Source organism: Elgaria multicarinata, chromosome 9 (assembly GCF_023053635.1).
Source record: "Elgaria multicarinata webbii isolate HBS135686 ecotype San Diego chromosome 9, rElgMul1.1.pri, whole genome shotgun sequence".
NCBI lineage: Eukaryota > Metazoa > Chordata > Lepidosauria > Squamata > Anguidae > Elgaria > Elgaria multicarinata.
In genome coordinates, this window is record NC_086179.1 from 17,367,707 (window position 1) to 17,395,530 (window position 27,824).

At 45.5% G+C, this 27,824-nt stretch overlaps 1 protein-coding gene across 3 annotated transcripts; it reads right to left on the reverse strand.

Annotated features, from left to right (window-relative positions):
* Nucleotides 1–14,561: 14,561 nt before the first annotated feature.
* MGST1 (microsomal glutathione S-transferase 1) lies at nt 14,562–27,809 on the reverse strand. 3 transcript variants are annotated; one of them, XM_063134817.1, is made up of 5 exons: nt 27,612–27,809; nt 27,156–27,236; nt 20,957–21,105; nt 19,811–19,905; nt 14,562–17,845 (listed from the first exon to the last, which is right to left on the reverse strand). In XM_063134817.1, the coding sequence occupies exons 3-5, from the start codon at nt 21,092–21,094 to the stop codon at nt 17,596–17,598; spliced, it is 483 nt and encodes a 160-aa protein (XP_062990887.1). In that variant the 5' UTR covers nt 21,095–21,105; nt 27,156–27,236; nt 27,612–27,809; the 3' UTR covers nt 14,562–17,595. The 3 variants fall into 3 exon arrangements, with proteins under 3 accessions (XP_062990887.1, XP_062990886.1, XP_062990888.1); XM_063134816.1 differs by lacking the exon at nt 27,156–27,236 and having other exon boundaries at nt 27,612–27,807; XM_063134818.1 differs by lacking the exons at nt 14,562–17,845; nt 27,156–27,236 and having other exon boundaries at nt 19,807–19,905.
* Nucleotides 27,810–27,824: the final 15 nt, after the last annotated feature.

The window sequence follows — 27,824 nt, forward strand, 5'->3', positions numbered from 1 at the left end:
TAATACAATTTTTTATTATTATTATTATTTTTAAAAAGGTTGTCTGCTTTGGTGTAAAATGGCAAAACCCAGAAAGAGTTTTATCACGTTGTCTGCTCCATGTCTGAGCTGGACCAGAGAAATGTTGCACGGTTATTATTACTCTGCAAGAAATGCTGAGAGGGCACATGCCATCTATAGATTCCATCAAGGAAAATTCTATACAAAAGATATTTCCCTTATACGTGGAGCATTGCTTTTAGCCTTGAAACCTGCTTTCTGCATTTGACTGGGCATTCTGCGGCACCTGATGTACCACCGTTAAATATAGGCGGCGTGGATTGAAAAAGCAAACCCACTCAGAAAGATTGGTGAAGAGATTACCCTCAAACCTTTCTTCTTCTTTTGTGCCAGGAAAGGAATCAACAACCGGCATGTTAAGAGAGGCATCAAAGCTGTTGCTTCACGTGGATGTAGCTATTTCTCAATAGAGCCTCCCTTTTCCTAGTTCAGAGATAAGCCATTCAAAGGCCCCATTTTTTTTGCCCTTTGGACCCCCAAAAGAGCTGAAATTTGGAATGTGTGATGCACTAAGAAAAGATAAATACACATGACAGAGTTTCCATATGGCAAGATTTCATAAACAAGCTGAAGTGGAAGGTGCAGATTAAACCTTTTGTGGCCATGCAAAATGGTTTTTTTCTTCTTCTTCCTTTTTTTGATGTGGGACAGACATAGGCCCCATTCAGAAGATGCCTTAAACCATGGCTTTAACCATAGTGGTTAAGCCCAAAAGACAGGCTGTGTTCAGAAAACACCTTAAACTATGGCTTTAACCATGGTGAATAAAGCAAAAAGCCTTATTCACCGTGGTTAAAGCCGTGGTTTAAGGTGTCTTCTGAACACAGCCTGTCTTTTGGGCTTAACCACTATGGTTAAAGCCATGGTTTAAAGTGTCTTCTGAACGGGCCCATAGACAACGAAGGAGAAGCAACACTTGCCCCGTAGTAGATCTCCCTCCTCTTTTCTCTTCCCCTGACCCTCATATCCATCCCATGATGCCAATTCCCTGTACAAGCATTTGAGCTCATGTTGGCTCACATTATGCCCTGTTGGAGTGCTCTCTAGCAGAGGTGTGCAGACAATATCGTACCACCCAGCAATGCCCCATTTCAAAGCAGAAATTCTCACACTGAAGACAAATTCTCCCTGTCTGTTCTAATAAAATTATACGTTATCCACGAGAGTTGTCTGCTAATAATTCTTCATAATGCAATTCCTGTCCGCCCTTCATAAGCCTCTGCCAACTACCCTGTAAGCCACTCAATTCATTTCTGAAGTCCCCCCCTTCTTCTTCTTCTTCTTCTTTCCCCTAGTACTAGAAGTGCCTCCTTCAAACTGATAACCCCTTTTTGGAGAGATCATTCTGAAAGCTAATTCTTCCTTTTGATTGTGAATAATGAATAGCTGGAGAAGAAGGAGAGAGAAAAAGAGAGCTTGTGTGTCATTTGCTTTTTTGTAGAAGATGTTCCTTCCAATTGCCATTCTCATTAAGGAAATTACCACAAGGGTGGGCTTGTAAAGGAGCATATGTGTCACCAATGCTCAAAGCGAGTAATAAAATACGAAGCCGAGGCACTCCAGCAGCTATTCATCAAAGCATTTAAGCACATTCCTAATTCTCGACAACAGTAGCAACTGCTAAGATGGCAGACACAAGGGGAGAGGCATTAGCTGAGGGAGGAGTCTGGGATTTACCAACCCTGAAGCAAGTGTGTCATGTCCTCACCAGAAACAGCCACCCTTACAGGGAGACCGTAAATAAAGAGAGGGGGATTTCTTCTCTCAGGAAACACCCACACTGACATGCCTTCTGATATTATTTCGTAATGATGCTTCCTCTTTTTTCTTTTTTTTTTAAAAGGCAGTTAGCAGAGAAAACAAAAAGGCAAAGCGGAATTAGCATTTACCAGTACCACATGCACACAGGCTCTCTTAGGAGACAACACCTTTCTTTAGTGAAGAAAGAAAATCAGGTTATTGACAATTATTCCTTTACATACAAATGCCAGAACAATGTAGAGTTTCAAGATAGTTTGTTCAGTCCATTTTGTGTTCCTTTACACAGGCAGGAGTCAGAGAGCAAGGGAGGAGGATCAAAGGGAGGAGCAGGAAGCCATACTGTAGGCTATAGCGATCCTAAGGCTAGCTAAGGCCAAAATTCTCTGCATTCACTAGCTAACTGCAACACTACCCCTACCTGTAACTTGCAGATGAAGGTGCAGTATTCCCAGCATCTTCAAGGTATCCCCCATTCACACTCTGGTCCTCACCTTGATAGAAGTTCTAGATTACTCAAACAGTTTCTGTTAGCTTCTGTGCAGGAAAGGCAGTTACTGTGCCCGGTTCAACAGGAAACATCGGCAGATACAAATGTATGAGAAGTTTGTTTCGCTTCATTTTTTTGTCCAGAATTCACCCAGTTTGCACCTCCCAGAACCGAACGTAGGGCCCCCCAATGCAATCTGCAGTCGAAGTGTATCTGTTTCTGGGGTTGTGATTGGATCCACCAAAAACCACACACACACACACACACACACACACACACACACACACACACACACACACGGAAAGCTTAGAGGACCCACAGGAAGAGCTTTATTGTGTCTGGGAACAAAACAGAACCATGACAGGAAATTCCTGACTCCGCCCAGCTATAACTAAGTCCACTGCCACCCAGTGTCTGAACTACATGATGGCACTACTATCCACACAGCCACGTCCCTAGGCAGTGTCCAGTAGGGATGTGCTCCGCTTCTAATCGGACCGGCGAATTAGAAGCGGAGCGGGGTGCTTTGCCTCCCCTTAAGGTGGAGGCGAAGAGAATTGGGGGGCCGGCGGAGCGTGGCGAAGAGGATCGAGGTGAAGGCGGATCCTTCGCCTCGATCTGGAGCTCCGCCGGAATGGTAAGTGGGGTTTACCGGGCCCTGCTGCTGTCGCCCATGAGGCAACAGTGGCAGGGCCCAGTAAACCTCCCTCCTCTCCCTTACCTGCCTCCGTCCACGGTCCGTCGGCTTCTTCAATTGAGCCCGCGGTTCGGCCCAGACTTCCTGCTTGAACCACGGGCTCAATTGAAGAAGCCGACGGACTGCGGATGGAGGCAGGTAAGGCCCCCCTCCCCCTTGGTCCCTTACTGGGCTCTGCCGCCGTCACCGCACAGGCGGCGACAGCGGCAGGGCCCGGTAACCCACCCACCCTGCCCTCCTCTCCCGGCCTTACCTGGCACCACTCCCCTCCACTGCAGAGCTCCGATTCGGAGCTGGAGCTCCGCAGCGAAGAGGAGCGGAGCATGGGCGGAGCGGCGCGGCGCGGAGCGGAGTGGGCCGATCCAAAATTTTCGGATCGGTCCGTGCACACCCCTAGTGTCCAAGGTGGCTCTTGTACCACAATGTACGAGAGAGATTTTTATTTATATTTTTAAAAGGCCTCAATTAGCATACTGCCAAATTGTTCTACTGTAACTGCTCTTTGAAGTCTGGCTTGCTGAGTGATTCCCCAAAGGAAGTCAAGCACTCTGAAAACAATTAAGAACAAAGAGGGAGGAGGGCGTGAGCAAGAGGGGGAGAGAATACTGTGGTTAAATTAAGCAGAGAGTGAGCGAGTGTGTGTGTGTGTGTGTGTGTGTGTGTGTGTGTGTGTGTGTGTGTGTGTGTGTGTGTGTAAATAGTCTGGGGATTAAACAAGCCATCGAATCATTTAACAGCACTTCCTCAGAACTGGAGGTGGCAAATACCAAGCCGATTTTTAAGGGGTGGGGTAGAAAGGGACAACAGACAAACAAACAAACAAATAAATAAATATGACTTTGGAATGTAATAGCAAGTAAGAATCTCCCAGACCTGCCATTTAAGAGCAGTTTACTCTGTGATTAAAATGAATTTTCTTTTCCACCTCTGCATTCTAATAGCGATAAACTTCACAATCGCTGCTGCTTTAAACTATGTACTGATTTTGTGTTAAAAGCAATTTCCCCCCTCCCTCTCATAAATATCAAAATATTTAAGTCCCAAGGATATTATTTATTGTGGTACAGGAGAAAATATATTTTTAAATGGATTGTTATAAAATATGTATTTCAAGTGCACTGCAACATAATGCTGTTAGTAGGAATAACTGAATCGCTGTTGGCTGTTAAATTTTCAAACAGAAACCAGAAATGGCTTCTTTCTCCCAGCATGCTTTGGTGCAACCTGAGGGCTTCTGCACTAGCTGAAAAAAAATTAAGCTTCCTCAGATGGGCCTCTAACCATGGCCTGTACCAATGATAGAGGCAAGAAGGGATTTCATCTTGCCTAAGAATGTAATGTACCAAGGGTTAAAGATGGCTTCTCTGCCAAAGGGTGGCTACATGCCAGATTTGCATTCCTTAATGGTGGACATCATGTGCTAGCAGACAAAGGGAAAAACTTTCAACCAATGGCGCATCAAATGTAACCTATGACTCATTGGGATTGTGCATCTTAACTTACAAAATGAATGTAACCTAACTTGCGAATCCAGAACTGACCAATAGAAGAGTTAGAAAGAGACTAACACCCTCTTGTAGTCAGGGCCTATAAATAGACATAGGGGGATTCTACACGTAGTACTGAGGGTGCTTCCATGCGCCCCCAGTGCGGCCCCAAAACGATCGTGTAACTTGCCTAGAGAAGAGACGAGGAAGAGGCGTCCTTGCCACCGCCGCTGCCACCCACCTACTTCCTCACCGGCCAGGACGGAGAGCTCGGTGGAAGAAGGCGGGTGGAGAGCTTCTTCCGCTCTCCACCCCGCCTTCTTCCACCCAGCTCTCCGACCCAGCCGGGTCGGAGGTAGGTGGGTGGCAGCGGCAAGGACGCCTCTTCCTCGTCTCTTCTCCAGGCAAGTTACACGATCGCTTTGGGGCCACACTGGGGGCGCATGGAAGCACCCTCAGTACTACGTGTAGAATCCCCGAGATTCCTTTGTTCGGGGTGCCTCCAGTTTGTAGAACTGGAGAGCGCCCCATACTGTAGTATCAGAGCATTCTCCAGACTCGTGTGTTTGATTAGCTACTAATGCGCCAGGGTAGTGAGCCTTTAACCCCTGGTTCAGGGGCAACACCAACAGCACCTTTTGATTTTCTCCCTCCCCATTTATTAACATCCAGCCGGAGTAAGAGCTCTGTGAAACTCAAAAGCTAGCTCACTATTTTCTGAAATATCTTTTTCCGGGCCAAAGCAGTCCATACAAGGCATATATTGAACATATTCTCCACATTTTGGTTTTTTTTTTTTAGCTATTATTTAATATATACTTTTATTATCCATATCACCAATCAATATCAAATATGTGTTACATATACAAATATAGCATTACATCCAAATATTAACAGGAGAACTACTTAGCAATTTAATACATACCTATTCCCTTCCCAGTTAAGTAATAACTAACACAGCAACTATATATCCAACTTACAGTATATCTTGTCCTCTGTCTACCTTACAAAGACCCGGCTTCATTTCTTTTACAAGTATCACTTCCAATCTTAATAAGTAAACACACATATTAATGGTCATATGTATAAATACCGTCATAAAACCCATGCATACATTGACATTAAAAAGCCATAAATACAGCTATTAAAAGTCATTAAGGGTCCTAAATATTCAGCAATGTCTTGTTTAAAAGGCAAGCAAGCAAGCAAGCATACGTGTGTGAGAGTGAAATTAGGCTCAGGACTTTGGCACACAAGCAGGGCTTTTAATCCTCCCCTTCTATGCACTGTAATCCATATGAAAATCCCCACCCCCGCCCCAGCTGCTATTCACTCTGGGAGGAAAGCTGCCATGAATGCCAGTTATACATTTTGTATCAATATGTTTGAAATTTTCCCATTTCAACCATAACAGCCATCTTTTAGGTTTTTGTTTTTTTTAAAAAAAAACACAACCCACCATAGAGATTGTGTCACTTTTGGTAGCCAATTCTAATACTTTGCATCATGTTCTTTTCTCCTAAAGCTGCGTTCCAACGGACCCTGGAAAGGTGTCCTAGGGGTCAGAGGTTATGACCATTCTCCCTGTCCTTGGGCAGAGAGCCAAGTGGGTGGGCAGAACAATAGACCCACGACCAGAGCTCTCTTTGTTGCCACACTGGGACCCTCCACCACCATCGCTTCTTCGCCATCAGCACTCTGACAGTGGTCGGTGGGCATATCAAGAGAAACCTTACTGATCTTCTCTTATGCCTCCAACAAGGGTGAGAAATTCATCCGCCTTTAAGTTGACATGCTTATTTTTCCTCCCAGTAGTGGCAATGACTGGGACTTTTTAAAAAAAGGCAGAAGGGGGGCACGCAAACCAGTATATTCGACCCACATGTTCTTCTGTGACTGGTGCAAGCTCTATGAATCTTCTTTATCCCACGGCATCTTCTGCATTTGGGATCTTAGAGAAGAATGTTTATTTATTTATTTCATTTCATTTCTATACCGCCCAATAGCCGAAGCTCTCTGGGCGGTTTACAAAATATGGTAGCGTAAAGCTCATTACTAGAGATCTACCAGACCGATTTTTCTCATTTTTGTTTTAAACTGAAATTTCAACAGTGGAGATGTGCAGAGAAATTTGAAACTTTGAAAATGTTCAAAGCTCGAGCTTTAATAGCAGTTAATTTCCTCTGTGCTGAACAGGCAGGGCAGCTTCCCCACCAGGAAGATAATGGACAGCACGGCTCAGCCAATAAGTGTGGTGTGAAGGCAGACCCTGGCACAGGCACATGGTTAGGCTGTCGCCAGCAGCAGGGAGGGGGGAGGGGATGGAGGTGGCCAACGGGAGGGGGAGGGACTGTGCCACATGCAAATTTCCAGACAGGAATTTACTTTATTTGCATTATTCATCAGCCCCTCTGTGGGGAAAAAGCAGGAAAGAAGCAAGGACTACTAGCACCCATGGCAACATGTGACACTTTCTGGAAACAAATTCATGTCATTTAGCAAAGATGATTTGTGGCACTCCCAGGCAGAATCTACACTACTGCTTTATAACAGCTTATAATGGTATTGAGATCTGTTTGGGCTCAGGACACATTCCATATACTGTTTTCAAACCACTTTCAAAGTGTTATATCCTGCTTGGTGTAGATCCGGCCCCAGTTCTTCCAAATGTATCTGAAACAGGAATCTGGCAAATTGTATAATGTAGTTCAAAATTATTGCTAATTATTATAACAAAATTATTGCTATAATTATTGCTAATGCAACTGTGAAATGGACTGTGGGAATCTCTAGCTTCAAATCACCTTAATGGATTAACTCTGGATTAATCACCTTCTTTCAGCCTAACCTACTTCACAGGGTTGTTGTGCAAATCAAATGGGGGTGAAGAAGGACTTTGTATTATCCTGAGCTCTTTAGAAGGCTGAGTGGGATTAAAATGTAATAAATTAATAGTAGAAAGCTACTGCTCATTTAGATACAGGTCACTCCTTTTTTTCTGTTTGAGCAGTGGGGGTGGGGTGGGGAAGCAATTGGGAAAATAAAAGTTTTAGAAAGCCAAAACAAATAGTTACATAGTTCTGTTTGGAAGGCTGTTTCTCTTCTGCAGCAGAAATATAGGCGATTTTGAATGCTTTCTTTCAAGCAGACGGGAATAAAATGCCTTTTAAGTAATCAAGCCTCGCTGTGAGAATTAAAAAATACCTTTTCCATATGTTCCTGTCTCAAAGCAAAGTAATACTAAATGCATTCAAGAAAGTTCAGGTAGGAACTGCAAATGATTAAAACAATGTCCCTTGGGCTGCAACTCAACCGGAGAGGACATAGATAAAGTAGCAAGGAAAGGAGATGAAATACAAATAGGGATGCACTTTGGTGTCCAAATGAGAAACATTACTTTAAAAGGGGCTGCATCATTAACAATTCCATCACCCAGCTGTGCAATGGACTCTGTCTGTTGCTTACTCCAGGCATCTTTAAACTATGATCCAGGGTAAGTATTTTCAGCGGGGCAGCTCCGTTGCAGCAAAAACAACAAACAGTCTTGTGGCACCTTAAAGATGAACTCATTTATTATGGCATAAACTTTCTTGGGCATCAGAGCATGAACAGAAGAAAATGCTGAAGAGCCCAGTGTGTTTTTAGCTACAACTGCACTACAACCTGTATTAGTTTTATGGCAGATTGTCATTGCCAACCCGTGTCTTCCCACAAGGCCTAGTAACATGGTGATGGCAAGAAGAGTCAAGGGTCAGTCAAAAGACCATTGGCGTACAAGGATCAGAGAGCCAAGGAGCCAAGCGATGCAAAGGGGAAGGACAAAGTTGAATTGCCCATACTGATTTGAACCAGCCTTCTGCTACGACAGCAGTCAGAGGAGAGCCGGGAACTAGAAGCCAAAAGGACAAGCCAGTAGTCAGGACAGAACCAGGAGACAGGATCAAGAAACAATCAAAGATACAGGAAGACTTTGGTCATGGCTAGACCTACCAGGTCTAGCATGATGGAGGAGGGATGATCTTGCAATATGGTTATCGCGAAATCTCCCCTTCTGTGTACACACGGCGCGCGACGTCCTAGGAGGAAGAGGACGTCGCACCCGCCATTTTGTTTGTTTTTTCTTAAAGGAGAAGGAGTGCACGAGCGCTCGATCACCAAATGTGTGTGTGTGTGTGTGTGTGTGTGTGTGTATACATATATATATATTTCCCCGCTCCCCCCACCCCTCCCCCAATGGCAGAGCTCCTGAGGAGCTCTGTACCCCATGCCCAACTCCCAGCTCCTTGTGGTTACTCATGAGGAGCTGGGACAACCTGCAATGCCCACCCATCCCGAGACTGTGGAAAAAGCAGGGGGAGAGGCTATGCCGAGATCCCAGGGCAAGGGAGGCATCATCTCTCCCTGCTCCCAGGATCCCCTGTGCATCACATGAACGCATAGGGATGATCCCAGGGCGATCCCCGGAATATCGCCCCGTCTAGCCATGGCCTTCGTTGCTCAAGCAAGACTCAATTGGAACAGGAGCCGTCTTATACTCTATTCTGTCCAGGATGTCCCAATGGCAGGCCAGGTGGCTGAGTCAGTCCAGAGCCTGAAGGTACGTCACTTGAGAAGGCTGCCTCCTGCAATTCAGTGATTCACCACATCGGGCAGCCAGTCACAGATCCAGCAGGCTAAACAGGTCTGCCGGCTAAATAGGAGGTCCCTATTTAGCCTGCAAACAGATGATAGCACCACCATTGCCAGGGCCATGCAGCCAAAATAATTTCTCCTGCTATTGCGCCAAGTCTAACAAATTCAGTGCAGCTCCAGGTTTCTGAGGGCTCTTGGGCACGGCACCCTTAATGGGGCCCCTCCAGTGAGTTTAGGTTCTCAACACCACCATCACCAGCTGCTGTTTCTCCTCCTCCTCCTCTTCCTCACCATTGCTACCTTGCTTTCTTGACAGACAGAGAGCCAAGGAGCAAGGGAGCAGTGACATCGACTGCTCCGCTTTCCTTCACACCACCAGCATTGTCCGGGCCAGAGCAAGAGGCAAGTGAACAAGCAGGTTTTATTTATTTATTTAAAACACTTATATCCCAACCTATATCATTAAGATTTCAGGGCAGCGTACAGATAAAAGCATACAGTATAAAACAGTAAATATACACAGCTAAAAACAAATTAAACCATGAACTATAATGAAAACAATACATAATTTAAAAGCAGCAAACCATTAAAACAGTTAAAACAATGTGCCACCTTAGTGAATTCAACCATTAAGTTAAAAAGCCATGTTTTCACTTGGCGCCAGAATAAAATCAGTGTTGGCTGAAAGGGAGGAGCAAGCCCAAGGAGGTGTAGTCCGTGGGGCCCTGTGGGGGCATCTTCTCAACCATACCTATCCCCGAAGCCAACCACGAACAAATTGCGCAGGTTTTTGAAGTGCTAGAAAAACCTGTGACATCTGCTTCCACTGAGATAATAGTGGAAGCAGATGCCACGAGCAATTATTATTATTATTATTATTTCTTACCCGCCTCTCCCTCCGGATCAAGGCGGGGAACAACACTGAATACAATAATATAAAATACATAAAACTGATTAAAAACATAAAACCAATACATGGTTAAAATCCCAAAACCGTTTAAGACATTTTAAAATTCGACTGGTGGGTAGGCCTGCTGCCAGAGATCTGTCTTTATAGCTTTTTATGGGCTCTGTCATCCCATAAAGCAGCCTTCCTCAACCTGGGGCGCTCCAGATGTGTTGGACTGCACCTCCCAGAATGCCCCAGCCAGCTGCTGGGGCATTCTGGGAGTTGTAGTCCAACACATCTGGAGCGCCCCAGGTTGAGGAAGGCTGCCGTAAAGAACTCTTGGGGAGGGTAGGAGAAGACGAAAGTGTATTTGTATTTTCCCTAGTGTTTTTAAGGGCTTTTATTGTCGTTGAAGGCCATGTGTAACTGCTTGAAAGCTATATGCATTTCATACAAATCCAGGGGAATGCTGGGAGTTGTAGAACTTTTTTTCTGTCTACACATGCAGAGGACTGCGCCCTGAATTACATTTCTCTGAGGGATTTGTGCCCTGCTAGTTCCTGTGCCTAAGCCCTTGTGTGTTTTTATACCAGACTGGGAAAACTCAACACTTATTTTGCTCAGCCCAGAACGATTTGGAGGGAAAACTCACTTGCTTGACTCCCCCCAAAATAAGAAAAGCCGAAGAGAGCCATCTAGTGGCAGCTCCTAAATCATTCTTTTGAACGAAAAGAAGCATCGTAGCTAGCTTGGGGGTGCGGGAGAGAGCGAACATCCTGCCATGTCTGTGATTAGTAAAATATAATCACGTGCAATATTTGAACACTGTAATAATAAAAACGAATGACGATAAAAGCACGTGTCGAGTAAGTGGCACATAGGAAGCCAAAAGGATTTGTGGTCGCTGTTCAGGATCAGAGAACGGTTATTTCTGGTGCCTTGTTTAGTGGACAAAACGCTTTACGTTCAGCTCCATTTCATGCATTAAATGAAAGAGAGGAAGCGGCTTTATCACTGATCCATCTAACCCATTATTGGAGACTGGCAGCGGCTGTTCAGGGTTTCAGGCAGGATTCTTTGATAGCCCTATTGGGAGATGCCGGACATTGAATCCGGACCCTTTTGCCGACAAAGCAAGGGCCCTGCCGCCGAGCTACAGACGCACCCGACCGGTGGCAAGGATATTTATGAGGCTCACTTTGTAATACATTTTTCACCTTCTTCTGTGCTCAGCTTATAGGTGATCACTAGAGGAAGAGACAGTGGTAGAGCGCATGTTTTGCATCCAGGTCCCACGTTCAGCTCCCAGCATCCCCAGGTAGGGTTGCGAAAGGGCCATCTGAAACCCTGGACAAACTGCTGCATTGCTCAGTATGGTGCAGATCAGTCTTGGTACCCAGCAGCCAGGCACCTCTCCACCGTGCCTGGGTCCAGCTCCAGCTGAGAGCCCCCTCCCTCCTGCTGTCAACTGTCTCTGCAGAGGCCACCAGTGAGGGAGGAAGCAGCAGCCAGGCACCTCTCCACCGTGCCTGGGTCCAGCTCCAGCTGAGAGCCCCCTCCCTCCTGCTACCAACTGTCTCTGGAGAGGCCACCAGTGAGGGAGGAAGCAGCAGCCAGGCACCTCTCCACCGTGCCTGGGTCCAGCTCCAGCTCAGAGCCGCCTCCCTCCTGCTACCAACTGTCTCTGCAGAGGCCACCAGTGAGGGAGGAAGCAGCAGCCAGGCACCTCTCCACCGTGCCTGGGTCCACCTCCAGCTGAGAGCCCCCTCCCTCCTGCTACCAACTATCTCTGCAGAGGCCACCAGTGAGGGAGGAAGCAGCAGCCAGGCACCTCTCCACCGTGCCTGGGTCCAGCTCCAGCTCAGAGCCCCCTCCCTCCTGCTGTCAACTGTAACTGCTGAACTTTGCAACTAAGATTGTAGTGCCTGAATTTGCTTTCCTTTTCCCCCTCCTCCTCCTCCCCCCTCCCAATCCTCTTTCCTTTTGTGTCGTGTCTTTTAGATTGTAAGCCTGTGGGCAGGGACTGTCAAGAAATACTTTTGTCAGCTGCCATGAGAGCCTTTTTTGGCTGAATGGCGGCATAAAAATGCATAAATAAATAAATAAATAAAAAACTTCATGCATTCAGTGAAGCTTGGCTCCTGGGCCACAAAAGCTTCTGTCACCAAAAAAAAAAAAAAGTGTCAGCTTTCAAGATGCCACAAGATTCTTGTTTTATGCTCTTGCAGGAGGCACTATGATTGACCCTTGGAAAGGAAAAGGGAGCCCAATGGTGCCTTCTCGACAGGTGTTATCATTTTTGCCATGCTTTTCACTGGACTGGTTCAGACAACGTATGAAGCCATTGTTAGGCTGCTAAGTCTTTTGCAGCAAATGGTGAGTGAGCTTGTTTAAACCATGGTTATGTAGCCACCAAGTTTAGGAATGGTTCACACGACATGCTAACCCATAACGTTTAGCTCAAAATGCGAAACCACTGTGGCTTAGCGTGTTGTCTGAACAGAGTCATTGTGCTTTTGGGCTGATTCAGTGATTCGGTAGTTTTCTTTGCCCTTCTGGTTGTAAATTTTCCTAAATGATAATGGAAATGATTGATATTGGTCTGGTTAAAACTGTGTTTATGCTGCTGCCTTTAGTCATTGGTTTTTAACAATGTCTTAGTTGTTTGTTTTAACGATGTTGTGATCATAACTGTAAGCTGCCTTCAGAAAACTTGTTTTGAAAAGTGAAGCTTATTTTCTTACATAAATAAATAAATGTCTGCAGATGATTTCTCTCTGCAGATCTCTCACAGATGACTTTAAGCGACACTTGTACATGTATTCATGTGTTCATCCTAAACCTTACCAAAGTTTATACACTTTGTTTAAAAAGCTACATAACTGTTCAGGAGATTGGTGGTGGAGAAATGTGTTGGTGATGTCACTCTTATTTGAAGAAAAGGACACCCCACGGTATACAAGGGTGGGGTGTTAGGCCTCAGCAGTATAAAGCACAGAGCAACAGGGTGGGTGCGGAAGGAATGCAGAACTTCACGCCCAGGGACCACAGCCGCAAGTCACAATCTGACCCTCCAGGTTTCTCCAGATGGCCACACCCCCTTCTCCTAGCTCCACCCCTTCCCCAACCACCTCTTTAGTAGTTTCTCAGCTTTTGCGCATTTCCTGCCCCCCATTCTAAAAGGTTGAAATTTCTCCCGTAAGGCCTAGTTACTGGCAATAAGAGCTTGAAACTCAAGCATGCTGGTATTTTGGCCCTGCCTCTTGTTTGGCTCCACCCACACTGGAATGTGGCCCTGAAGGCTTCTCTGAAACGGCATTTGGTCCTCGGGACAAAAGAGGTTCGCCATCCCCGGGGTATGGCATCATACAAGCCAACTGGCCTGAGTCCAGATACTAAGATAGAGTCTCTGGCCTTAGCTAGACCTACCTTCTATTCCACGACGGAGGAGGGAAGATCTCGTGTTGTGATTAACGCGAGATCCCTCCTCCATTTTCACATAAGGCGCAATGACCTCAGGAAGAGAGGCGTCGCGCCTGCCATTATTATTTTTTTAAAGAAGACAGAGCGCACGAACGGTCATGCGCAAAGTTAAGTTTTTTTAAAAAAATTAAACTTAATTTTCCTGCCACCCCCTACCCACAGTGGGCGTAGCGCTCACAGCTCTGCGTGAGTAATCGCGCGGAACTGGGTCAAGCCACGGCAATGGGCCACACGTTCCGTGGTCTCGGGCTCAGCCCAGGACCACAGAAGAAGCAGGCCCAAAGTGGAGGGTGAGATACTGGGTCAAGGGATGGATCATCCCTCCCTGATCCCAGGATCCTGTGTGTCACGTGTTTATGCACACGATTTCACCGTCTAGCTAAGGCCTGTATCATTCACCTGCAGCCATGCACCTAGGAAACATAGAAGGTATTGGCCTTCGAAGATAATTCCACTGTCCCATTAGGTCATTGTGATACTGAAGTAAATTCACCCTGCTGTCTTGATATATCCGGAGTGGCACTCATGCCCCAAGAATGGTCTGGGGAAAAATGAGTCCATCCTACTGCTGAAGCTTCCTGGATGAGAGATCACCTGTGAACCATGAACAATCTATGCTGAGCATCTTGAAGGAAGAGTATGGCAGACATGTCAACAGCTCCTGAAATAACTGTTGGGCACACCCTCAATCTGGACAGCAGTGAGATTTGAGTAACGAAGAATCAGTTCTGTTGTATGGGAAATTGCTATAAAGGCGACACTGTTGAAGGTGTGGGAAAAGGCACACAAAACAATCTTTTTCTTTTTTTTTCCTTCAGGGATATATTAGGCTAAGCAAAATTCTGCTCCCTGTGTTTATTCCAGCACTTGGTTACAAACACCTATTTGCATCAAAGTCTCCTTTACAACAAGGCTTGGCGTTGCTTGCGATATCTTATTATTAAGGTAAATATTCTTCAAAGAACTCCATGATTTGAATCTCTGATTCTTTGTGACATCCTATTTGCTGACTGCAGTTAGAGAAGTCGAGGGAGGAAAAAAAATAGCCCCCAAAATTCAAACACATTTTTCCTTTTTGCTGTTGTCTTTATTATTTATGCTTCAAAAAGAAACATCCCAAAATAGCATCTGTAGAAAATTACCATACGTACATGCCATCAATAGAGAGTTGTTACACATTAAAAATCTTAAGGCTTGTACAAGTCATTCCAATCATTTTGAGGTGAGGCAATATGTGAAAGAGAAAGGAGAATGTGTCTCTCCCCCTTTAACAAGAATTTTAAAAGAACTAGCAACCACAAAATAGAACAAGAGAATCAACCTAAATTCAACCTAAACATTTGGAATGTTGGAACAGACCCCTCAAAGCCCATATTGAATGGGCAAATTCTTCTTACTGGTCTATAACCTCCAGGATGGCCTTTTGCAATAGCCTCGAGGTGTGGATCTATACCAAGTCAGAGCTCAAAAAAATTGAGTTTTGAGCTTTGCTAGAGGGTAGCGGTAAAGGCGTGAGATGGAGACACGGCTATAGACCCGGAATCAAGGGCACGGTTTGCGTGCATCAGGTACAAAGTTGACTCCCCAAGATCTACAAACAAACTATCTCAGGTTTCTCGCTTGTTGTTTCGCCCGGCCTGCACACCACCCCTCGCATTCATGCATTTATGGCAGAAGAAGCACACTTTCTCAGATTAGAAAATAATCTACATCTAAGGCCTTAGCTAGACCTACCTTTTGTTGCGGGGGAGAGGAGGGGAGACCTCGCTTTGTGAATAACGCGAGATCTAGCCCTTGTTTACATGCAAGGCGCGAAGACCTCAAGAAGAGAGGCATCACGCCCAACATTTTAATTTTTTTTTTAAAGGCCGGCTGCGTACAAGCGCTCCAGCGGAAAGGTAAGGGTTTGGTTTTTTTTAAAAAATACTTTCCCCACTCCCCCCACTCTAACCCCAATTCGCGCGGAGCCGGCTCAAGCCGCGGCAACGGGCAACACCTTCAACGGTCCCGGGCTCAGCCCAGGACTGCGGAAAAAGCGGGCCCAAAGTGTGGGGCTGTATCCCAGGGCCAAGGAGGGTTAACCCCTGCCTGATCCCGGGATCCCCTGTGCGTCATCTGGACGCACAGGGACGATGCTGGGGTTCAGCCCGGGATAAACGCTGGTCTAGCTAAGGCCTAAGAAAATGAGTATCCTACCATTATTTGCTGAAGGGCTGGCTCCAGGACTGGGGGTGGAGCTCCCTTCTAGGATGGTGGGCTGCCCAGGACAACTTAGTGTTCGGGGTGAGTGGGGTTTACATTGGTCCTGCAGCTGCCAACTTCTGTTGGTGGCCATTTCTTCCCCATTGTGTGGAAACAACAACAACAAAAGCATGGCTACCACTAGGGAAAGTCAGTTGTGTGAGCAAACTTAAGAACTGCGTTGATGGATCACACCAAAAACTCCATCTCGTCCTTGATTTTGTTCCAACCGCTGTCCACCAGATATGCCTAGAAGGTCAACAGCAGGTCAAAGGGGCAGGCCCTCTCTTCTTGTTACTCCCCAGGATCTGGCATTCCAAGGTACACTGCCTTGCTTCTGCACATTTAGGTCTCATCTAGAAATCATGGCTAACAAGCCCTAACTATTAAAAGTGGAAAAAAGCACACACACAAATACAAAATAGGTTAGCCAAAGCAGCAGTCATTTAGAAGATGGGGAAGCAATGGTAAGCAAAGACTGGATTCCTCCGAACAAAGGCTCTGTTGGGGACGGGACGAAGCTCAGCGGTGGAGCACATGCCTTGCATGCAAAATACCCCAGGTTCAGCAGCTGGCATCTCCTGTTAAGGAAGACTCTTGCGTGGAACCCCGGGGAGCCTCTGTCAGTTAGTAAGACAAAAGGTGGGGGATCTATGGCTTTGGCCTACAACTCCCATAATCCCTCACCATTGGTTATGCTAGGGCTGATGGGAGTTGTAGGGCAAAACGTCTGGAGATCCACAAGCTGACTATCCCTGGTATAAAACAATCTTCCGCGTCCTGGTGCCCTCCAAATGTGTTGGCTGGGGATGCTGGGAGTTGTAGCCCAACATATCTGGAGGGCACCAGGTTGGGGAAAGCTGGTGTAGACAACAGTGAGCTTGACAGCTCAGTGGGCTGACTCAGTATCAGGCAGCTGGCTATGCCTTTCTATACAAGTGCTAACTAATAGTTAAGTATTGGTAGCAGCAACAGCAAAGGCAATGAAGCAAAGCTTTAATGACCAAAGCCTAACACAGGCAGTGGGTTCACACAACACACTAACCCACGCTCAGTGGTTGAGTGTGGGTTGTTGCTGAATCATGAGTTTATTGAACTATGGGTTAGCATATTGTCTGAATCAAGGACATTTTCCCCAGGATGGCTTGTTAACCGTGCAATGTGGCTTATTTTTCTCAACAAGCCACCTTGAGAACCCATAGTTTGTTGTTGTGTTGTTCAGGATGGTTACCAAGTCCCAATGCATGGTTAACAAGCTACCCTGCAGAGAATGCACTGCATTCAGACAACACGATAACCCACCTTATGGAAAACATGCTGCATTCAGGCAATATGGTAACCCACGATTCAACCACAGCCAACATTCAACCACTGAGAGTAAACGTGTCATGTGAATCCAGCCAGGACAAGGCGTGCAGGAGGGCATTTGAAGAGTATAGGATGACACTGGTTTTAAAGTGAGTTCTGGAGGACCCGAGGGTTCCTCAGAAGCTACTGAAAATCCGAAGCTGCCTTCTACTGGTTCATAACATTGACTCCTCCAGCCCATTTTTGTCTCCAGGGGTTCAGGCAGAAGTTTCCCCCTTTATCTGCCACCTGATCCTTTTTTAACTGAAGATGTCATGGCTTGAACCTGCCTGCATGAAAGGCTTGTGCTATGTCAACCCAACGACAGCCTAGCAATGAGAAGAGCAGTACTGGTGGAGAAATTCCCCTGGAAGACCGTTTGCTCACCATTGACCAATCTTCTCCTGTAATGCACAGCTGCAAGAGAGTGCTGGGAGTAGCAGGAAGTTCGAAGACCACTGCGGGATGGAAATAATGTTGGCTAACGGGGGGCTTGGGGAGGTTTTCTTTTCTAGGACATACTCAGGCTAACCATCACAAGCCTGTAAACCATTGAAAAGGTAACTAGGTAACCAATCACCCAAGCCAAACCCCTGCAGGGCTGTGGAAGGGGTACCAGATAGGCGATGGTATGGACGATCCTGGAACCGAGGAAGATTCTGTAATGCAGCAAGGCTGTGGAGAGGGAAACGCCACTGATGGAGTAGAACAATCCAATGAAAAGGAACGGAATAATGTTCTCAAGGTCATTGAGATGGATTCTGGGGAGAGAAGCAAAGGTGATTCACAGTGTGATGGGGCTTCTTTTTCTTGTATTATTATTATTATTATTATTTATTTATATAGCACCATCAATGTACATGGTGCTGTACAGAGTAAAACAGTAAATAGCAAGACCCTGCCGCATAGGCTTACAATCTAATAAAATCATAGTAAAACAATAAGGAGGGGAAGAGAATGCAAACAGGTACAGGGTAGGGTAAGCAGGCACTGGGTAGGGAAAAACTAACAGTAGAAAGTAACAGTAGAAGTCTGTGTAGACTTCTTGTAGCTGGTGCCCATCAAAGCAAAACCTACAGACTTATCACTCACACTACTTCTTTGCACAAAGGGTTCTGATAAAGTACAATACTGCTTCAACATGCCAAAATCATCCATTCACACTTGATACTCTTTGATTCCAGCCATCGTGCAACCAAGCAGACGCAACGCATTCACCGCTGGCAATAGAGAGGGCCAAAATCACTGAGTAGCCCAAAGCCCCAGGCTTTGCTCCATTCATGGTTCCATTCCCTCAGTACTTGAGAACATGCCCACACCTGCAAGATGGTAGAACCACATGGCCAAGTGCAAGACCCATAGAGACCCAGGGCCTTTTCGGTGATGGCCCCATGACTGTGGAATGATCTCCCTGATGAGGCTCGCCTGGCGCCAACACTGTTATCTTCCAGGCACCAGGTCAAGACTCTTCTCTTCTCCCAGGCATTGAACAGCATTTTAACAGCATTTAACAACACTGTTTGTTTTCTAACGGACCCCAGAACTGTTGTTTTTAAATGGATGCTGATGGTTTTTATACTGTTGTTTTTTATGTCTCTGATAGTTTTAAAATTTTGTATACTTTTTAATGTTTACTGTTTTAACTCTTGTGAACCGCCCAGAGAGCTTCAGCTGCGGGGCGGTATATAAATGTAATAAATAAATAAATTAGTATGTCCTAGAATTGCTTGTTAGAACATAAGAGTATTGTCGTTAGAACATAGGAAGAGGCCTGCTGGATCAGACCACGGGTCCATCTAGTCCAGGACTCTGTACAGAGTCGGCAACCAGCTGTAGACCTGGAACCCACAAGCAGGACACAGTGCAACAGCACCCTCCCACCCATGTTCCCCAGCAATTGAAGTACTGTCTCTGATACTAGAGACAGCACATAGCCATCAGGACTAGTAGCCATGGATAGACAACCCTCTTTTAAAACCATCCAAATTGGTGGCGATCACTATGTCTCGTGAAAGTGAATTCCACCCCATGTGCTGCGTGAAGAAGTCCTCTGGTGGCTTAAATTTCCCAGATCATGTATTATACAGCTATCAAATCCAGAAGCACCAGTAGGCCTGTTCATAAACTCATAAATCCAGCCAAATGGAAGCTTTTCTTTTCTTTTTTAATGCTTAATGTTCTACATGAAGAAAACAAGATTTCTGGAGCCTCGGGGTGGCTGTCTTTTTCTGCATATTCTCAGTACAGGAAGGAAAAATGGATGCTACGCAAGGAATCAGCCCTTGGAAACACCACATTGCTAATGCATGTCGATGTGACTTTCTTGGGTGAGCAAGATGGCTCAACAACTCCCCAAAATAAAGATGTGAACTCAAAACATTGCATCAGCCTTCCCCAACCTGGTGATCTCCACATGGGTTGGACTGCAACTCCCATCATACCCAGCCAGGATGGCTGGGAATAATAGGGTTTGTAGTTCAACACACCTAGAGATCACAGGTCCCAACACATGGCTAGGATCACAGGAAATTGTCAAAGGCTGCTTATAGAGAGAGATGAAGGGACTTATTAATATTTTTCGGCACCTGATACCGGAAAGAGGTTGCAGGAACACCGGACAGCAGGCAGATATATGCAGCTTCTTGTACTCCTTCAACTCATACAAAACGGCTTTTGTATTTCACACAAAACCTAACCTAACGTTGATGAGAATCCCCTGGGTTTACCTGCGCACACGTTCCACATCCGGATCCGTCCTCAGGTACTTTTTCGCATTCTCCCCTTTCCCGAACGACGCCGTGTCTTCAGGGTTCACAAATGCCTATTCGAGACAAGGGTACGCAGAGGAAAAGGTGTTACAAGGTCACAATGCTGAGATTAAACTCCGGCCCAGAAACTGAGCTCCAAAACTGTCAAGAGTTACACCCTGCTCCCTGACTTGCTATCGAGAATTACCTTCATGCAGCATGCACGCCGAAATATATGGAGACTAAGAACCCACAACAGGAACAGGTTATTTGGTACCTGCCAATCCACACGAACAGGCATTTTCGATGTGCGTTGAGTAGACAGGCTAAGATCCAATTGATGCACTGCCTCTACATGCATGTTTCCAGATTTTTGGAACGTAATATATTAAAACAAGCACTTAACACAAGCTGCAAATGTCTAGTGTCATCTTAGTGTTTTTAACCTGCTCTTGTTAGCCATTTTATTAACACTTTGTATTCTGCTATTACCTCTGGCGTTAGGAGTATTTTATTATGTTTCTGTATGTGCATGGCCTGATTGGCTAAAAAGCAATGAACTGTTGTTATTGTAGTGCCATCTTAGAAGAGCAGGCACTTTCTCTGATATACAAGGGCTGGGAATTGTAGCACTGTTTTTGGTCTCAACATGCACAGGATGGCACCTTAAGCGTCATTTTGCTTCTAATCTACTAAACCAGGCGCGGGCAACAGGACAGCATGGCAAATGTAGGCCGGAATTAAGACTGCCTTCCCCAACCTGGAGCCCTCCAGATGTTTGGGACTACAACCTGCTTCACCCCTGGCTGTTGGCCATGCTGGCTGAAGATGATGGGAGTTGTAGTCAAAAACATCTGGAAGGCATCACATTTTGGAAGGCATAGTTTTACTACTACTCTACAGCCAGGCCAGACTTGCCACAAACTTCCCCGTGTGTCCCACTAAGGGAACAAACTGTGGGCTTACCAAAAACCAGCAGTGGGCCCCAATCCTCCCGAGAGAACCCTCGCCTCCCAGATCCCCTTTCCCTTCTCTTGCCACCGTGACAGGCATTTTACTAACCTAGGCCTTCGGAAACCACAACATGGGCCGCAGGTTTTCAAAAACGAGCAAGTAATCTCTTACCTTTCTCTTCATTCTGAAGAATCCTGTCATGGGACTCATCAGCATCATCTTGACCACAACAAGGACCGCATATTTGGCAAAGGCCAAAACAACCTCAGTGTCCACTAGCTCACGAAGATCCAACATTTTGGCTGGCATCCTTTGAAGACCTGGGACCATAATGGAAGAAAGACTGTTATGAAATGTTCATGGGATGATGGCAGCAGCACTTGTGAGAACACTCATATGCACTCTAATTTTATTTATTCATTTCAATATATACAGAGAAATACGGCCTTCTAAGAATTATACATAAACCGCAACGAAAGCAGACCAAATGTCCAAATGAGTATCTACTCGCAGGTGGCGTCTATACACCACCCATTCAAATGTGGAAAGTGTTGTAAGGTCTTCAGTCCATTGCATTAATGGAAGTGAGCTTTTATCCTTCCAGTGTTGTAGTATCAGTCTTTTAGCTATCAAAGGAACTGGAGAAACCATTTTCGCAGACGGTGATTAACTTCCAGGAAACAGGTAGCTAATTTTAAAGGGCATGTCCAATACAAGGTTTATCCATATAATAACCTCCTCCCAAACAGAAGTGACTAAACATAATAATAATAATAATAATAATAATAATAATAATAATAGGCATACATAATAATAGGCGTACATAATAGGCAAACATAATATTGACTTCAGAATATTAATATGCAGAAGCCCTCTAAAATAAAACGGTCTTCACTGACTTTCTAAAATGGATATTGAACCTCTTTCATCCCCAAGAGCCAGATTCCATTTCTAAGCTCTCAGGGGCGGCATTCCAGTGGTGGGCGGGACGAAAGAGGCAGGGCCTAAAACTCCAGCCTATTTTAGCTTAAAGCTCTTACTGCCAGCGGGCCTGTTCAGACAACACACTAAGCCATGGTTAAGCCCTAACCTTTTTTGCAGCAAATGGTTAGCAAGCGTGTTTAAGCCATGGTTATGTAGCCACCATAGTTAGACATGGTTCACATGACACAGTAAGTCATGGTTCACACCACCCACTAAGACATACTGTTTAGCTCAAAATGTTTAACCACCGTGTCTTAGCATGTTGTCTGAACAGGATCTGTAACTAAGCCTTGGACCGGCATTTCAGCTTTTTAGAATGGGAAGGAGAAGCTGCATAAAAGCCAGCGATGATCAATGGTTGGGGGAAACTTGGAAGGCCAGAGTGGGCCCCTGAGCCTGAAGTTTCTGCACCCATGAACTAAGAGCAAGGAGGCTAGGTGGCAAACCTCCCTACTGAAACTCTCCCAAATCTTGCAGGACACAGGTGAAAAGGCCCCAACATCTTGGATTACAAATGTCCTATTTCCAGTGTAGGTGTGTGAGGCAGGGTGGAGTGGACGGACTCAAAGCAAGGCAGGTCCTGAGACCAGTAATGAAGATCTCTGGCACACTTATATGGAAACAGGCGATTCTTGAAATATTCTGGTCTGAGATCCCTTTAGGATGGACTCCCCCAATATGGTACCCTCAAGATTTGTAGGACCCACATCTTGCCAGCCAGGTTGGGGAAGGCTGGTATAAGCTTTCACAGTTAAAACCTGCAGACTGACTTGAATCCAGGAGAAAACTGGCAACCAGGGGAACTGGTACAAAACTGATCTCGATGAAAACTCTGGGGAACCAATGGAAGCTTCCGGAATGTCTTCAAGGGCAGCCCCATTCGGGATCCACCCACACGTCAGCTGGCTACAAACTGAAGACCAGCACTCAACATACATTGAATGAAAACTGACTGCTTTGGCCCTGTACCTGTTGTTACGTTTGTGGCACGGTAGGTCCTGCACTGTGGCTCCTTCCCGTGCTACAACACACCAGCCCACGAGGAGGAGCCCAACTGGGGCCGGGCCCACTGCAGCTCCTCCCTGAATTAAATTGCCTCTCCCTGATTTGCCTGCAGGCAGAGACTTGTTCCTTTCCATTTCTGTACAGTGCCTAATGAAGGGCTCCGCAACGTGGCACCCACGAAGTTCTCCACCTCTTATATACTGCTTTCATACCACTTTCATCATGCAATATCCTGCTTGGTGTAGATCTGGCCTCATAGAAAAATCTGAGCTAGGTATTATAAGAACACTACACTTTTTTCTCCTGCGCTCTGTCTACTAACCTTCTTGCTTCCAAGCTTCCAAGTTGTTTATCTCTACACTTTAAAACAGTGTTCCCCAACCTTGGCCATGCTGGCTGGGAATGATGGGAGTTAAAGTCAAGCACATCTGGCGAGCACCAGATTGGGAAAGGCTACCGTAGCGATGCTAGGCATACAATTCCAGGTGCTGGGGGGCTGTGTAGCTATACAACCCCAACACCGAAAAAAATTGGCAACAGCAACAAGGGAGAAGGTCTTTCGGTGGTGGCCCCCAACTGTGGAATGATCTCCCTGATGAGGCTCGCCTGGCGCCAACATTGTTATCTTTCAGGCACCAGGTCAAGACTTTTCTCTTCTCCCAGGCATTTAACAGCATTTAACAACACTAAGTTTGTCTTTTAACGGACCCCAGAACTGTTGTTTTTAAATGGATATTGTTGTTTTTATATGCTTTTGATGGTTTTAAATTCTGTATACTTTTCTAATGTTTACAGTTTTTTACTTTTGTAAACTGCCCAGAGAGCTTCGGCTATGGGGCGGTACATAAATGTAATAAATAAATAAATTGACGAGTTGCTTGGCAAACGCAGCAGAGTTGTCCTTGAGCTGAACGGTGTGATCACCAGTTTTCTGAAAGGCCTGTTCGTGTGCCACTGGACTGTTGACACTGTAGGATTGTATTTAAGAGGTGACAGGAATCCGAAAAAAGGAATTCCACGTGCTCTCCACACTGTGGCCCCGTTCAGACAACACGCTAAACCATGCTGCTTAACCAAAAGATGATTAATGGAATGCATTAAGGTTAATGCATTCCGGTAACCATTTTGTGGTTAAGCAGCATGGTTTAGCGTGTTGTCTGAACGGGGCCAGAGACAAGGGCTTTGAATGAAGCATTACCATGTATGACTTATTATTCCCAACTTTGTGCCTTCCAGATGTGTTGGGGTTGCAAATTCCATCAACCCCATTGGCTGGCTGTATTATCACTGGTGACAGCAGTATTATCATAACAGGGTGTAAAATCAGCATACTGGATCCAAAAATTGTATGCAATTTAATCTAGATCAGGATGCAAATCTCATACGATCCGATAAAAATAAAGTTAATTGAAGAAGAGCACAATCTTATAGATGTTTAGACAGAAAAAAATCCTACAACTCCCAGCATTCTCCAGGCAGCATGGCTGTCTGGGGAATGCGGGGCGCTGCAGGATTTTTTTTCCTGTCTAAACATGCATTGGATTGCACCCTAAGTGAATCGTTCAACCCAGAACACCTATATTTTTGCCAGTGCCAAACAGAAAAGCACAGGGTTTAAGGCTAACACTCACTGCAAACAAAATGGCCGCACAATACACAGACTTCTTGATATCGTATCCATGTTCTTGATAGTTCCACACAGTGAGCTATTTACATGGAGCCGCTAATCAAGCAGCCAGTTTTTGAAGTTGAGCCGGCAAAAGAGCATTATTATTATTATATTTATTTATATAGCACCATCAGTGTACATCCTCAAAGCGTGGTCAGAAAAGCTCCGATTGCTTTTCTCCTTCGGCTTTTGCTTTGGAATGAGAAAACGCATGACGTGGCAGATTTTAGGGTGCTATTAGAGGGCAACAAATTGTCATATTATTATTATTATTAATTATTATTATTATTATCATCATCATCATCATCTCTTTTCTTGCTTGTGGTGGTTTCCTAGATGAACATGATGGGCTTTGCCAAGTCATGCTCTATTTTACTGATTCAGGAATGTCCTGACAATTGAGCATGTAAGTATGACTGTTTTCTGGATGTTGGTCTGGATGTATTTTGGTAGGCCCAGTTTCTGAAGCTTTTCTGTAGTTTTTTGACGTGATGCCAGTGACTGATGTGACTAACAGGATAATTGTGACCTTTTCCTGATGCCATAGTTCTTTAACATTATTATTATTATTATTATTATTATTATTATTATTATTATTATACATAATAAAGGGTTCACATTTTGGAGTTCTTGCCTCAGGAATCAAAAGTTTCTGGCCTTGAATGCACCGCTGGACAAGTTGCGGCCAGCCTAAGCAGTGTTTGCTTTCCTAGCTACTCCTGGGCGATTGGCGAAAGGGAGCAAAGGCCCTCCTGGCAGGTCCCTCTGCACACCACCCCGCTCCCCAGGATAGCCATCCAATCAAGGCCATGTTGTGGTACCAGGAAACAGTTTGTGGACTGCAAGTGATTTGGCTGGACATCAGGAAAACCAATGACCTAGGGAGGTCGTGGGCTCTCCCACACTAGAGGCCTTCAAGAGGCAGCTGGACAGCTGTCAGGGTTGCTTTAAGGTGGATTCCTGCATCGAGCAGGGGGTTGGACTCGATGGCCTTAGAGGCCCCTTCCAACTCTACGATTCAATGATCAGCAAGTGCAACCTCCAACAAGGCAAGTATCGCTTGACTAAACGATTCGGAAATTACTCCCAGAGCACACTTGCCCTCCTTATCTCCAAATGCACCAGTTCCATTGCTAAAGGTCATGATAACAGCCTTTGCAACTTACAAAACTTTTTATCTGTCAGTTTCCTGGTGCAGCTGCAGGGGAGTGCTGCTCCAGAAGGAATGAGGCATGGGGGAGGATAGGCCAAATAATTTACATTTAGTCAGGCTTGATTGAAGTGTGCTTATAAAAATAAATGCATTCACTCAATCCTACTCATGTCAAATTGGAAAGATGTCTTTTCCCCTCCCCCCAAACACATTTTTTTTTAAAAAAAGATTAAGTGCATTTGCTTTTCAAAAGTAATTCATTTAAAAGGAATATTAATGAATTTTTAGCACTCCATAAGTCAATCATTTGCTGCTGTGTGGATATGAGTTATTATTGTATTTTAATAATCAATCATAGATACCTTGGATATTTTCAAATAAAAACACCACTTCCTAGTTTCTGAACATTTCAAGTGGGAGATCCAACCCTGTTTCTACATTTGTATTATCAACGCCAGAAGGGATAATAAAGTGCCAAGTTTGGCAAAACGCCGCCTCGCTATCTAGACGCACAGACTTTCTCTTCGAACCACAAGAAAACATTTAGCAGTCGATGAAACAGATTACAGAAAAGGAACGGAGAAATAACCACATGCAGTCAATGGAAATTCTTTGCTTTCTAGAATCTCACTGACAAACTTGGGGAGCTGTGGCTGAAAGGAAGGAGGGGTTAGGCAGGCCTATAGTAGCAAAGGCAGGATTTGAACTGGGGACTTCCAGGTTCAGAAAGAGCCACAGGCCAGTTCTCACAAGTGGAAAACCTGTGTCTGAACTAAGGTGGAAGCTCAACTAATGCTCCTCCAAACCAAGATTTTTTTTGTTTTGTTTAAAAAAATCCCTGCCTATAGAAAACTGCTTTCTTCCTGACGTATTTGCTTTCTAAGTGCAGTGATGGCATCTCTATATTTCTATGGAGGAGCTTTCAGGCATATCACCTGCAGTCTGAAATGCTCCATCCTAGAAAATCACTTTATCCCCTAGAGCTTCAGCTATTATGGGAGGTATAGAAATACATAAATTAATGTAAAAGAACTAGGCCAATGTTCCACTAGCTCCAAATAAGCCCCAAATTTAAAATTAATTAAAACTTAAACAAGGGTGTCACCCTATGCATGACTAGGCAGAAAAGTCCAACAAAAAAATCCTCAAAAAGTTCTATGCTGGGAGTTGTAGGACCTTTTCCTGTCTAAACATGCAAAGGATTGCACCCTAAATTACATAAATAATCTGAATATGTGGGACCTCATTTAGACTTACCGATCTAAACTAAGCAATCTAAAGAATTTAATTACTTTTCAAATGCTCAGAACTAAGTTGTGCAATTGTGGCATGGTGGGGAGGGGCAACTGAGCTCTCCAAATGCTTTGGCCTACAATTCCCATCATCCCTCTACCTTGGCTATGCTGGCTACAGCTGATGGGTGTTGTAGGGCAAAACATTTGAAAGTTGCCCGTGTTTCTGCACACGCACACCCCCAGGAGCACCCTGGTTGTTTTGGAGGCCACCTCTAGGCACGTATGTATCTGTGACGAAGAGGACGGTGGTCTACGAAAGCTTACGCCGCAATAAATTGGTCAGCCTTCAAGGTGTCACAAGCTGCTTCGTCGCGTTTGCTTTTCTCCAGTCGCACGGAGGGACCTCTTTTCATCGGAGTCATGCCGCAGTGAGCGCGTTAGATGGCCCAGCGTAAAGGGAGAGACGAAAGAGCAGATTTGATCCCCGTTCGACGAAAGGTCCTGCAGCGACTTCCTAAAACTTTACTTTTTAAAAATGTTTGCGCCTTCTGCCTCCGCCGCCCGGGAAACCCTCTTCCCCGCCCTGCCACCCCCCCTGCACCTTCACACAACGGGCCGGAGAAGATCTCTCTGCCAAGTTTTGCAAAAACACACGGGAGCAAACGCGAAACGTCTGCAAAGTGGTTTTAGGTGCGTGCGTCGTTGTCTCGCAAGGGGGGGGGGGGGAAGCGCTCTGCAATCCATTAAAGCACAAAACACAAACGGAAAAAGCCAACGCACCTGTCTCTCTCTTTCTAAAATGTCCTGATCCACACACTCCCCGCTTTGGAGAATCCCAGAATTCGCCCGCAGCCTCGGTTCGCCGAGCTTTTCAGTCCCCCACTCACACGGGACGAGCCTCCAGTTGTGCGGACGGGGCTGACTCTCCTCCCCAGCCTCGCCCCCAGCCCCCCCGGCTACTAGCCCAGGTCTCGCGTCCTCAGCCTGCCTCCA